Raw genomic sequence first — 14,991 nt, 5'->3', positions numbered from 1 at the left:
TTAAAAGTAACAGCTGCTAAATAAATTTACTTTTTCAACCTAGATATTTAATAAATAAAAATTTGTCAATAAGATATTTTTTTTTAAATTTTGTCTCATAGCCCAAATTAAACACCTAATTTTAAATGCGCAGTTTAGCCAAAACATTTTTTTTATCGGCTACACATGAGCCGCTACCTTAAACCGGGTTATTCTCGGATAACACCTAACATTGTTCCAGGTCCTATTTTAAAATAAAAACAAAAAACAATATTGTGAAATACATTGTGCAAAAACTCCTGCTGATTTAAAATAATCATTCAATAAACAAGTTCCGTTACTCACTGCTCAACTTTTTAAAATCTCTCACGTCACACGCATTAATTCCCCTTGAACTTTTTACAACTGCTCGACCGATAGGAAATTCTAATTGAGATATCAGCCGATCGCCTTGTTTTGATCTATTCACGTCCCCCGCTTGGAAGTAATAGACTGCCCACACACTCGAAAAACCATCAACAAAACATCAGGGAATTTAAGCTGCAGTTGCAACTGTGAAAACAAAAATTATTTTTTCAATTTTCCATTCAACCCCCATCTTTGAACAAAAACGTATAAAAACCATCGTTTTCATTCACAGTAAGTCAAACTTGTTTTTGTGTAAAGAGTATTTAATTACAACTGCAAATCTAGAGAGAGAAAAGTATCTACATTTAAAATAATTAAATTTGCTTGAAGAAAATAAAAAGAGTTTAACGATATGGAGATAATGCAAGTGATGGTTACAATCGTGCTTGTCCTTAACGCAGCACAAGTAGAGGCTTCCTCCACTTACAGGCATGCTGACCGCAGCCTAGTCCACAAGCTACAGGCAGGAGAAACAGCAGCTAATCATCGCCTCGTCGACTACAGCCAGAACAAAAAGCTCCGTGCAGCCGAACCAGCAGCTAATCAGCATCTAGTTGACTCCAGTCAAATAAAAAAGCTCCAAGCAGCAGAACCAGCAGCTATTCAGAGCCCAATTGATGCCAAGCTCACACGGAATCCTACACACAAACCCTCAAGGATGAGACGTAGCAGAGCATACCAACCAACCATTGAGCAGATGTTGACGGGCGTGAGCACAGTGGATGTGAACGACGAAGATAAAACCTTAGCTACGATCGCAGAGTTGTACCCCAGCATAACAGGCTACATAAACAGAACATCCAGCTGCCCTCACAAATTTCAAGTTCTAGATCTAGGAGTCGCATTTTACCCACGGTGAGTCGTAGGAACTAAATTGTACACCTTCTGATTCTTATCAGCTCTGTATTTTCTCGCTTTTCTTTATTTCCTGTCCTTAATAAAACACCAAAAGTCGAAACTTACGAACGTAATTTCACCTACTTCTACTGAACCGAACCAAATCGTCTCAAACTTGATGCTTAGTTAAAGAACCGATGACAATGCAATATGACATAAATTTTAAATAAAAACGGTTATAATAACAAGTATTTGTATATGCATTAAAAATAGGAAAATAGCATGAATAGCTTTTAATATATAAATATATAAAGCTATACAACAAAAAGCGTGGGGTCGCTAAATTATGAATTGAAAATATATAAACTTTTATCTTTAATATAACCTTACAAACAATACGTACAGTGGAATGTACTATACCGTTTCCTAATAGATAGCATCAATATTATATTACAAATAAGTACAGTTCCTCAAATTTATTTGAGCAACACAATTTTTCATATCGGTTAGATATTTAAGAAAAATAATTTTAAAATACTGATTGACAAAAAGATGAAAGTAAATATTAGTAGGCCTACATTAAAAAAAAGGTTATAATAAAAATTTATAAATTTTTACTGATAGAAAAAAATGGAATGATTAAAAAATATTACTGAATCGTTATTTAAATATTATTTATGTCCATCACATGAACAGATACTTGCTCGAAGCAGATTGTAACTGCAACTGTGAAGACGATAGCTACACGCCAAAGGCCAACATGGGGGTCGTGATGGTCATGGGGATCAACTCGTCATGGTCACAACCGGCTCTGGTCAAGGTCGAGATTGCAACCAGCTGCTACTGTAAGCCACCCGTCATTTCAGGCTAACAACATCTTCCCACGGGAACTACCCACGACAGATGAATGACAAACATATGTAGACTTTATCGGCTGTGGTGAATGGTTAATCAAACAATACCACGTAATACGTCAGAAAAGCCATATTTGTATTATATACAAAGCAGCACAGTATTATTGTATATATTTGTATATAGATCTGTATTTAATTAATTAAATGTATTCTGTTGTGTTTCATTATCTCATGATTATTTTGTAATTAATGTAATTATGTTTCAAAGGGAGATTGGGAGAAATAATGGAAAAAAAATGTGAACATGTTTCAAAAGCGCTATGTTGAGAATATGTCAAAACAATAATCAATGTAAATAGTAACATGGCAAAAATATTATTTTTATTACAAAAGTTACAAACATTTTACATAACGCATGTATAATGTTGTCTCACCACATGTCTCAAATACATTTACCAACATCCTACAAAACTCATGCCTAGTCAATATCTCCAACTGTCTCTAAGATACTAGATCTAGTTTTAATCTTATTTACACGTTTTAACTGTAGACAATAAAAAAAAATGAAAAAGAAAACAACAAAAAAAAATGCCTTAAGAGAATTAAAAATGCCAAATGTTGAATCAATGGTTTTTACTTAGAGAAAACATGATTAAAATGTACTTATTTTTTAGTTCAGCAATGTATTATAGATACATGTATCTGAATGATTCTGAAGTTATAAAAATATTTCGTTTTAAGGTTAAAAACTATTCTTATGAGAAAATTATAGCCTATATCTTTATATATGATAAATGTGATATATTTGTGATACATTATATTTTTTAAAATGCCAACTATCAAATGAAATATTTATTAATTACTCAAATTGAAAATGTTATAATTTTAATTAGAGTACGATTTCTATGTTTCATATTAATGTAATTACTAGTCAGGTAGTCACAGTGAGATGATACAATGTTACTCAGAGGTTGGAATATTTTTTTTTAAATGTCTCTAGAAAAATGTGTCTTTCAAATAGATTGTAATACTTATTGTTATTACAAATTTTGAGGTGTGTTGTATTACTTATCCATGTACAGTTACCCATCTTTATAAGATGAGTTCTATCATGCAAAATAAAGACATAAATTCTGCACATTATTACTTGTTTTTGTGTGAATGGTGGGATGGTGTGGATGAGTGGTAGAGCGTACACTTGCTAATGTGGGGGCCCCTAGATCAAGTCCCTGGCTCGAGTCAGTAGGAATGCAGTGAGTTCTGATGGATACCCGGATCGTTGCGGTCACAATATGACGTCACGTGTCAAGGTCACGGGACTCAGGTGAACTTTATCTGTCTCATAGACGGTCAGGTTCGCAAGAGTAAATTTAATTACTTCAAGTAACTCTGGTTTAATAACATAAACTTTATTGTAAACAAGTATATTAAGCCTTCTACGGGACAACCAAAAACTGCTAGAACTCTTCTTTACCCGCTTAATTGGAAGCGTGTTTTTTACTCAGATGGTTGCCTGACTCACGTTAAGAAAAGTAAAGGCGGCTGTGCATAGTGCTGACCAGTGACCACACTACCCTTGTATATACCGAGGTCCCAGAAAATGGGAAGGCTCCTACCTCTGCATTATGGACGGTCAGGGATTAAAGTGTAACTTGACAACCTTTAACTGACCCAGGATAGCATATATAACCTTCTGGTACAAATAATTTGTTTCGCCTTCTATATGACAAACAATACCCCCTAGACGTATTTCAACTATGTGGGGATTCCCCTAGCAGCGTTTACTTTTTTAACTAAAGAAAATCAAAGAATAGAATTTTTAATTTCTTTTTTTTCTTTTTTGATTTAAAGGAAGAAATCATGATATCTATTTTTATTTTTTGGGACTCTTTTTATAAAAATTTCATACTTTATAACAAGGCATGTGGGATGGGGTACACACAACGTATACAAAGTTGAACGACCACACAAATATCGACCATGTATTTGACCAAGAAAAACACGGAAGGACAACCTTGTTAAAAAAAAAAAAAGAACCGAAAATGTCTTTCTTTTTTAGAGTGGCAGATAATCAGATAATCAGATCAATCTTTCAAGTGGCCCTTGTGAAAACTTGTGTTCTAATTTAAAAAAAAATTATTTAATATTAAGTTCGCGAGCATTACATGTACATGTACATTACATGTAATAAAACAGTACTTTTTACTTAGATTAATAACATTTACGCCACATATTTTATTCATATATAGTTATGTAAATTGATAAAAAATAAAAACATCCTGCAGTGGCGGAACTAAAGAAAAATAACGTCTTTACTTCATATATATTTACAAAAATGTCTAAAGTCAGACCCAACTAAAATTTTCTAAAAAAAGGAATTTTTAAAATACGTTTTGTTTTAATAACATCAACATTATTCAAAGGGATATGCTCAGTTTATTTCCATTTCTTACAATGTAAGATCTAACAATTTTTAAATAATTTTACTATGTTTCTCTATGTACGGTATATAAAAATAAAAGTCGATTGCGGTGTCATGCCGTTCATCCGATCGCCAGCAAACTTGGGTGGGTTCATTAAAATACTCCAGGGAAGGGTTCTGTAAAAAAATCATTTTTAATTTCACAAGGGCCTCGCCAGGCTTCTAATAATAGACAATTAGTAACGCTAACAAATTGCATCAGTTACACTGATGCAATTCTTCTACCACCTCACAAAATATCAAGGGAGGAGGTTGGACAGCATTTTTTAGCGCAATTTCCATACGGACAATTGCGATTATTAACTCGTTATTTCTGGTGATGGATGGATGGATGTGTGTCCGCAGCTTTAAGTCGTATCTCCTCCTCAACGAAGCAATATCGAGGACTAGTTCCAAAAGCAAATATGTTAAGCAAGTTCCGAGGATGATTGTGGGCCAAAAAATTCCCGGAATTCCTTCCTGGATTTCCCGGAAAAGCCAAAAAATCTTTTAAAAAGTGCAGTTTTTGGCCTATATCTCGGCAACCAGACCACTTAGCGACTTGAAACATTTACCAATCGATTTCTGCCATAATTTAGAACAATATTGCCGAAGAAAGTTTTCAAAAATATCCTTTCATTCGGTCACAAAAAATTAATTAAGGAAATTGCGCTTAAATTGGCACTAGACTTTTTATTAACTTGTTTTTCGTTTTATATATCACATGAGGAGAATTTCACTCGTAGTCATCTTTTAACCCTCGTCGAGGTCTATGAGTCAAACCGACAGTTTTGTCATAAGGTCTAGCCATTTATCTAGGAGTTTGCAAAAAATTAGCAAGATGTGCAGACCGTAAGTGCCCTGACCATGACGTCACTCGGCGCCCGAGGGAACACAGCAACAGAAATGGCGGAGACACTAGGAGTTGGCTCCCTTGGTTCTACCGTGCACACGGCCTACAGAGAGCTCATTACAGAGGTTTGGTTTTCTGTAGAATTTTTTAAACAGTTTTACATGGTTGAATGGTTTGATGACATGAGAATTAATGCTTTTTTAAAATTTAAATCAACCATGAATGGAACGGCGAGACCTAAGCTGTAGAGCGCTAGGCTGCTAACCAGAAAATCACGAATTCGAATCCGGGTTCAAGTCAGTAGAACGTCCTTGAGTCCATCCAGTTCTGATGGGTACTTAACTCTCGTTAGGGAAAGTAAAGGCGGCTGGGTGTTGTGCTGAGGTCAAGAAACATGAGCTGTAGTTCATCTGCCCAATGGATCGCTAGGTCTAAAGAGGATTCTTTACTTTTAGACCTTATACTTACAGACTATTAACAATTAAAATGTATTAAAGTTGTGAATGAGAATGATTTTACACAACCACAAAATGCTATCGCAGCATTTTAGCCGTTTAATTTTTGGTTCCGTTTTCAAAATATTTTTTATAGCCGACTAAAAGTAGTTTATTATAGATTCTTTCTATTTCAAAGTGTTTATAAAATCGTTTTTATAAAATAAAAATCTTGATTTTTTAACTGCGGTGGTTTTTCTTTAGGAATAATCAACGTGATTGGAAAATGGAAAATTTACACAACTTTATTATATTTTTTAGCGCAATTTCCATACTGACAATTGCGATTATTAACTCGTCAAGGATGGATGTGTGTCCGATGTGTGTCCGATGTGTGTCCGCAGCTTTAAGTCGTATCTCCTCCTCAACGAAGCATTATCGAGGACTAGTTCCAAAAGCAAATATGTTAAGCAAGTTCCGAGGATGATTGTGGGCTCAAAACATTCCCGGAATTCCTTCCTGGATTTCCCGGAAAAGCCAAAAAACCTCGAAAAAATGCAGTTTTTGGCCCATATCTCGGCAACCAGACCACTTAGCGACTTGAAACATGTACCAATCGATTTCTGCCATAATTTCGAACAATATTGCCGAAGAAAGTTATAAAAAATATCCTTTCGTTTGGTCACAAAAAATTAATTAAGGAAATTGCTCTTAAATTGTCACTAGACTTTTTATTAACTTGTTTTTCATTACACCACAATTTCATATCAATCAACCGGAGAATTTTCCTTGAAAGAAAATCAGCCCCGAAAGACTGTCTCTGATGAAGAAGAGGAAAGGGTGGTTGGCATTAAAGTGGCCCATGTGACCACGGTCCACGACGTAACCTGCCGTCGCTGCCGCAGCCACTGTCCCCGTTTCCATGACATCAATCTTCGTTATGTGGATCACCTTGTCGACAGCAACATCCGCTGTGGGGTGGGAACAACAGCAGGTAAAGGTTGGTATTCATGTGATAGCAATTATATAATTTGTAATGGAACAACAGCAGGTAAAGGTTGGTATTCATGTCATAGCAATTATATGATTTGTAATGGAGCAACAGCAGTGGTTGGTATTCATGTCATAGCAATTATATGATTTGTAATGGAGCAACAGCAGTGGTTGGTATTCATGTCATAGCAATTATATGATTTGTAAAGGAACAACAGCAGGTAAACGTAGGTATTCATGTCATAGCAACTGTATGATATGTAATGGAAGAACAGCAAACAAAGTTTGGTATTCATGTGATAGCAATTATATGATTTGTAATATAAATTAATATTATAATGCCAATTAATTCACTATTTCAGTACCCACCCTTATTTAAAACCTTATACCACTCCCAGAGAAAGTAGAGGAAGGTACACAATATAACCCCAGAAAAGACAGAGTCGTTTTAGCGAGGCGGGATTCGAACCCACCCCTCCACACGGCATCGAATCACCTGCATTCAATCCTTCTTCGTGTGTTTATGCAAAAGCGGTGTATGAACTGAAATTCTATTTACGAGCCGGCCCGCGGCATAACATACGCCGCTATTTAGTTGTTGTTTTTTCTACTTTTCAGTAATTCATAATTTGTGAATTCGACAATACCAACGATGAAACTGAAAATAATTCTTTAAAACACTATAAGTAGCTCGTTAAGGACCATAACCCCCCCTCCTTCCGCCCCCCCTCTCCCCAACGTTTAAAATCGTTTCAAACTAAATTATCTGCCCCTAAAAGCCGTCACTAAACCCGACTCCACGAAGGTAAACATAGCGTGAACCACAGCTCACTAAGACCATGTAGGGGTGGGGATGGTAGGGAGCGCGTTTACAGCTTGTTTTCTAGCGTCTCCCAGAAGAGAATTATATATATAGATTACCTGATATTTTTCTTCGGGGGCGGGGGGGGGGGGGGGGTTGGCAGCGCGGACTAAATTTTCTGGGCTAAAGGACACTGGCTGAAGTATATATTTTGTTACTTTGTATATATATTCTATTTCAATTTAGGGTTGGGGGGGGGGGGGGTGGGAAGGGTAAGGCAGTTTCCCCCCACCCCCCTCCCTTCCTAGAGGTACCTGGAAGAAACGATGTACTTATGATTGTCTTACATACTCTACCAGTTGTATAACTATTTTCATGAACCGTACTGTAACTATCATGTCTATTTATTTTGTCAACTTTGTTTATTTCTAGTTTCGGTTGAAATGTAACCCACCTCCTAACTACCATGTCTCTATGGTCATAATCTACACCTTTTAGATTGACTCTACTGTTCCAATTTTCAAAACAAGTTTTGAACCAAATTTAGTGCATTTGTAAAACTATTAAAACGAATTAAGCAAGGTACTTTTATTTATTGGCAACAATATGTAAATATACCTAATTTATGTTCTTGAGCATGAAAGTACAATTATTTTTAGGATTTAATTACTGTGGGTGTAAACTGGAACCATTCGGGAATTCTAAAATCTAGATAAAATTTAGACAACACGTAATAGGAAAAATTGATAATGCAATTTAAAATATAATGAATTTCTTTAAATTCAGTACTTACCCTAATTTAAAATCTTATACCACAACCTGTGAAAGTAGAGATAAGCAGTGGCGTAGCTAAGTAGCTAAGTCGGGTGTCAACCGGTGCGGCACCTAATGGTGTCACCCCCCAGAGGCGTAGCGACCTTCCCGGGGACAAACTTTCAAACTTTCGATTTGCACCTTCCTGAAGTTTTCGATTTGCACCCCCCCCCCCTCAAGTTTTTCTCAATATATTTTGTTATTTTTTGCCTTGGTGTCACCCCCCCCCCCCCCTCGCTACGCCTCTGGAGATAGTATGCAACCCCAATAAAATGAACCATGCCTACCTTGTTCATCTTTCACTATTTCAGTGCACACCCTTATTTAAAACCTTATACCACACCCAGAGAAAGTAGAGATGAGAATACACCCCCAATAAAATGAATCAATCCCACCTTGACCATCTTTCACCATTCCGGTAAAGTCCGCTGATTCAAAAGCTGCCTCCATACCCAGACTTTTCAAACTCTCACTCAGTTCCAGCTCAGTCTCGATTGTAAATTTAGGAATACTGATCGAAGAAATCGATCGCTCTATCAGACCTGTGAGAAGTTCATCCACCATACCATGTGTGGCGAGCAGTTGTTCTGTGGGAAAGTTGGGAATGTATACGTTATAAAATAAAAAAAAATACTTTTTCAAAATTATATACTTATATTATATATATATATATATATATATATATATATATATATATATATATATATATATATATATATATATATAAATATATATTTTTATATATAGTTGTACCTCGGGATACGAGTTTAATTCATTCCGTAACATATCTTGTATGTCGAATTGCTTGTATTTCAAAGCAATTTTCCCCATTAAATTTATATGAAATGCAATTAATAATCCGTTTCAGTTCACAAAATGCCACCCCAGTTGTTTTTGTTTCGTGTTTATGAATAAGAAAAGAATATTTATAAATAACAAATGTATAAAGACAATAAAGGAAAACGTAAAGAAGTAAACTGGTTTTTATAAAGTCTATAATCTTGGGAAATCAGCCGAGTTCAGCTTAAGGACGATGCCGACAAAGATAGACGGACGAGTGTTTGTTCGTTCACTTACTCACTACACTGTTAAAATGCTCAATCGTTCAGTCACTCTAATACGATTGCTCCTTACACACTTAATGCTACACTTTATCCCTTCATTTTCATCTCCTCTGTTCTCGAAACGCGTCTTAGTCCTCTTAATGACGCCTTCCTTACTTTCACAATAAAGTTTGTTTCTTCTTCACATTTAAATTGATGGCGTGATCGAGTCGGCAAAGCACATGGCTGATAAACCGAAAAGTCTCGAGTTCGAACCCTCGGGCAGATGAGGCCCGATAGCTGGGGACAGCAACTCTTCTAGGAGACACAACTCCAAAATCAAACAACTGCTGCCTTGTAGCTTGATCTCGGTTGGACAAAGGTTATTCAGCAAATCCAAAAAGTAAAGCAGGCTGAAATAGGAGTCAATGGCCTATATGACGCACAACAAGTTGACACGTAATATTTAATTGTGTTGGAGGGAATCTCTCCCTTCACTACAATTAAGGACGCAGAAGAAGAAAAGTTGCTGCAGAAATATTTTTTAAATAGCAGCAAATTTTCAAGGGTTTTTTTTTTGCATCCCGCGGATTCGGTTAATTGTATTTCAAATTTTGCTCGTAACTCAAAGCTAAAAACAAATCATTCTCGACTGCTCGTATCTCGAAAATCTCGTATTTCGGAGCACTCGTATGTCGAGGTACCACTGTAATTTTTTTGTATCCACGCACCCAAATTACTGATGCCATCAATCTCTTCCGGTAAGGCAATGAACAGACTGAATCTTTCACCCCTAAACGGTAGCTCAACCACTCCGACTTTGTTAATGTTGTCATGCTTGTAACTGACCTTGAAAAGGCCGTTCATCATTTGGACCTGCACGTTCAAACATACACCAGAGTGAGCATTGCTATCTTGAGACATTCGGTCCAATATGGGTGAGTTTGTAATTGTGCGTGTTAAGTGTGTAATTTGTATGTGTGAGTACTATGTGACTATGTAATTTTTGTGTTTACATGTGTTTATGAGCCGGAGTGTGTGTATATTGTGTATGTGTTTATGTGTGTGTTTGTCAAAGTTGGTGTTAATTTAAAAAAAAAATCATATGCTCATTCAATAAACAGGTTTTTTTTTTAAATTGATGTAAAAATTGAAGCTTCATATTTTAAAAAAAAGTTACTTTATATAATAGACTACCGGTTTAAAAAAAAATGATGTTTAACCTTAAGGCTGATATTTTTTAAAAAAATGCCATTTAACTTTAAAGTTGACTTAAAAAATGCTTTTTAACTTAAAGGGCTAGTATTTAAAAACAGTTCAAGTTCACCTTTAAATCCGGTATTCAAAAAAACAAGTTAATTAAAAAAGTCTAGTGACATTTATGCGCAATTTCCTTATGTTATCTAAAAATAGCTCTGACGTATAATGCTGGGTTGCGTTCAAGCTAGAAGAACGATCGGTTTGTAGGTGTTTATGTAATTTTAAAATTTGTGACCGAACGAGAGGATATTTTTGAAAACTTTCTTCGGCAATATTGTTCTAAATTATGACAGGAATCGATTGGTACATGTTTCAAGTCGCTAAGTGGTCTGGTTGCCGAGATATGGGCAAAAAACTGCATTTTTCGAGGTTTTTTGGCTTTTCCTGGAAATCCATGAAAGAAACCCGGAATTTTTATGGCCTATGTTCATTCTCGTAACTTGCTTAACATAATTGCATTTAGAACTAGTCATCGATATTGCTTCGTTGAGGAGGAGATACGACTTAAAGCCCGGACACACATTCATACATCCATACATTCATTCATTCATCCATCCATTCCCAGAAATGACGAGTTAATAAACGCAATTCTCCAGAATGGAAATTGCGCTAAAAAAAATTGCTGTTCAACTTTAAGGCCAAAGTAAAAAAGAAAAATGCTGTTTGACCTTAAGGCAAAAAATAAATTGCTGTTTAGCTTTTAGGCCAAAACTAAAAAAAATGCTGTTTAACTTTAAGGCCAAAACATTTTTGAAAAAATTGCTGTTTAACTTTAAGCCAAAATTTAAAACAAATGTTACCTCGCTGACAAGGCCACCGGGCTTGTAAAATTCTCCAGAAAGTGTCATTTCTTTGTAGAACGGAAACTTCCAAGTCGCGTTGAAGATAATTGTGCTCACCAAAAGCATAACCGTGTTAGGTTTGATGAAATCTTCAATTAGAATGTAGATATTTTGCGTTTTACAACAAATATTGTCGCCTAGCCAGGGACTTAGCTTTATCTGTAAGAACAGCCACAGCCATAGCCATAGCCATAGTCACGGCCACGGCCACGGCCACGGCCACGGCCACAGCAACAGCCACAACTACAGCCACAGCCACAGCAACAGCAACAGCCAGAGCCACAGCCAGAACCATCGCCATCGCCATCACCATCGTAGCCGTAGCCGTAGCCGTAGCCGTAGCCGTAGCCGTAGCCGTAGCCGTAGCCGTAGCCGTAGCCGTAGCCGTAGCCGTAGCCGTAGCCATAGCCGTAGCCATAGCCATAGCCATAGCCATAGCCATAGCCATAGCCATAGCCATAGCCATAGCCATAGCCATAGCCATAGCCATAGCCATAGCCATAGCCATAGCCATAGCCATAGCCATAGCCATAGCCATAGCCATAGCCATAGCCATAGCCATAGCCATAGCCATAGCCATAGCCATAGCCATAGCCATAGCCATAGCCATAGCCATAGCCATAGCCATAGCCATAGCCATAGCCATAGCCATAGCCATAGCCATAGCCATAGCCACTATTTCCCACCTTCCTTAAGGGCGTGTTGAATGTTGTTCTTCGTTGCCTCAGAAATGAAGTCGTTGATCTTCTTCTCGTTGCCACCAAGGACAGATAAGTTAAAGTTATCCACCTCGGCGAAGTAGTTGTTCCTTACGTCTTCAACAAACTGGGTCTCGATCTCGTACTTGGGATTGAGAAAAATGGCGCTGCATGTGTTGATCTCAACATCCGTATACGAGTTTAGCTAAATGTGTTGGACACTTGAATCATTATCATGAAATATATTGGTACTTTTATTTATGAATATATATACAAATACACATACACATACACACGCACACACACACACACACACACACACACACACACATATATATATATATATATATATATATATATATATATATATATATATATATATATATATATATATATATATATATATATGTGTGTGTGTGTATTTGTGCTTGTGCTTGTACGTGTGTTGTAAAGAAGTAGTAAGTATCCCTATCGAGCCTGGGAAAGATACAGTACATTTCACCTATTTCTGTAACCTCAGCATGAAGGGCTAGTGTGGTCGGTACTGTACCCAGCCGCCTTTACCTTCCCAACAGCGAGTATGGTACTCATCAGATATGAATGGCCTCATTGACGTCCGACGGTTCCGATCTCGAGACTATTGGATTAGCAACCGAGCGCTCTACCGACCGACCACTCAGAGTGTTATGCATACAAATTTAAAAGTAAAGAATCCTCTTAAGACCTAACGATCCATTGGGCAAATGAAGTAGAGTTCATATGCTTCTTGACCTGGGCATATGAAGGGATAATGTATACAGCACTTTGCCCAGCCGCCTTTACATTCCCTAACATGAGTTAGGTACCCATCAGAGCTGGGTGGACTCAGGGACGTTCTACTGTCTTCGAACTCGACACTTTCGGGTTAGCAGCCTAGCGCTTAGGCCACGCCGTTCCATGCATGGTTGATTTAAATATTTAAAAAAAAGCATTAATTCTCATGTCATCAAACCATTCAACCATGTAAAACTGTTTCAAAAATTCTACAGATAACCAAACCTCTGTAATGAGCTCTCTGTAGGCGGTGTGAACGGTAGAACCAAGTGAGCCAACTCCAAGTGTCTCCGCCATTTCTGTTGCTGTGTTACCTCGGGCGCCGATTGACGTCATAGTCAGTGCCGAATGGATGCTGGGAGACAAAAACACTTAATCAGGTACACGCTGGGTGGAGCGGATATCGAAACACTACACTGGGGCTGGAGCGGATATCGAAACACTACACTGGGGGTGGAGCGTATATCGAAACCGTACTCTAATAGGAGAGGACATTAAATCTTTACACTGAGAGGAGCGGATATCGAAACCCTCCAGTGGGGTTGAAGCGGTTATCGAAAACCTATACTATTTACTGTACACCAAATACGCATTCACAAAAAATATAAACACCCCGGCACACACACAAACATACATACACATGCATACACGCAACTTCACATACACATGAACACATACACATACACAAACAAATACAAATCCTCACAAACAGAAAATTGCGCAAATGCAAATTAATTATAATAATACACTCTAATTTTGTCCTATTTCCTGGAAATTAATTTTATAATTTAAACACCCCGGCACACACACACAAACATACATACACATCCATACACGCAACTTCACATACACATGAACACGGACACACACAAATACAAATCCTTACAAACAGAAAATTGCGCAAATGCAAACTAATTATAATAATCCACTCTAATTTTGTCCTATTTCCTGGAAAAAAGTTTTATTATGCATCAACGTACATATGGTCATTCTCTGTTACTGTCTATGAATGCTAGATTTAAGAAAAGAACAAGGCCCTTGGGCACATTTTTGTGCACATTTTTCCGTTACGCAACTGTCCGGTCACCCAAACACACACAACCCTACCTGTATGGTTATACGCCATGTATTATAAACACACAATCGCAAACATAGGGGCCTACACGAATACAGTCACAAACAAATAAACACACACATACCCTACCTGTATGGAGGTTATAAACCATGTATTATAAACACACACTCGCACACATACATGAATACAGTCACAAACAAATAAACACACACATACCCTAACTGTATTGAGGTTATACGCAATGTATTATAAAAACACAATCGAACACATACATAAATACAGTCACAAGCAAACACACACATACCCTAACTGTATGGAGGTTATAAACCATGTGTTATAAACACACAATCGCACACATACATAAATACAGACACAAACAAACAAACGAACACATACCTTACCTGTAAGGAGAGAGGACGACATTATCTCTGCCCAGGGCCACCTTCTGGTACAGTCTCTGGGAGAAGCCAGAGGTCGCTGCCGACAGGGCCAGCTGCTGTATTGGGTCGGCACTGACCAGCTGCCCAGCTATGGCTAGAATCACGACAAGATGAGCCATCAGATCGCTGGAGTGAAAACAACAGAATCACGACAAGATGAGCCATCAGATCGCTGGAGTGAAAACAACAGACTTCAAGGGTTTAGTACAGGGGCTCTAAAACTTTTGGAGGTACCGTACCCCAGCAGTTGTATATGCGCATTCAACGAACCCTTCTTAATAGTTCTATCGCACAGACTGAAAAAAAATCCGATCGTAAATCATTTTAGTCGGGTGAGTCCCCTGGTCTAATGCCCAGCTGCTTTTGCTTCCTTAATTTGTGTCAGG

The 14,991-nt window shown here is 37.4% G+C and overlaps 1 protein-coding gene across 1 annotated transcript; it reads right to left on the bottom strand.

Annotated features, from left to right (window-relative positions):
* Positions 1–6,594: 6,594 nt before the first annotated feature.
* LOC131957290 (serpin B6) lies at positions 6,595–14,724 on the bottom strand. The gene is made up of 7 exons (XM_059322013.1): positions 14,567–14,724; positions 13,316–13,445; positions 12,266–12,482; positions 11,538–11,668; positions 10,209–10,353; positions 8,830–9,021; positions 6,595–6,797 (listed from the first exon to the last, which is right to left on the bottom strand). The coding sequence occupies exons 1-7, from the start codon at positions 14,722–14,724 to the stop codon at positions 6,598–6,600; spliced, it is 1,173 nt and encodes a 390-aa protein (XP_059177996.1). The 3' UTR covers positions 6,595–6,597.
* Between the last annotated feature and the right edge of the window lie 267 nt (positions 14,725–14,991).

This window comes from Physella acuta, unplaced genomic scaffold (genome assembly GCF_028476545.2).
Source record: "Physella acuta isolate Inbredline_101_S28 unplaced genomic scaffold, ASM2847654v3 ptg001231l, whole genome shotgun sequence".
Classification (NCBI taxonomy): domain Eukaryota; kingdom Metazoa; phylum Mollusca; class Gastropoda; family Physidae; genus Physella; species Physella acuta.
The sequence above is the reverse complement of the archived record's forward strand: the minus strand, read 5'-3'. Positions and strand labels throughout refer to the sequence as shown.

Excerpts from the sequence above, each read along its gene's own strand:
- LOC131957290 (XM_059322013.1), bottom strand. The coding sequence starts at position 14,724 with ATGGCTCATCTTGTCGTGATTCTAGCCATAGCTGGGCAGCTGGTCAGT. Across the intron at positions 13,446-14,566 it reads GTCGTCCTCTCTCCTTACAG|CATCCATTCGGCACTGACTA; the intron begins GTAAGGTATGTG and ends TTTGTCTCCCAG. Across the intron at positions 11,669-12,265 it reads TCAACACGCCCTTAAGGAAG|ATTTCATCAAACCTAACACG; the intron begins GTGGGAAATAGT and ends TTCTAATTGAAG.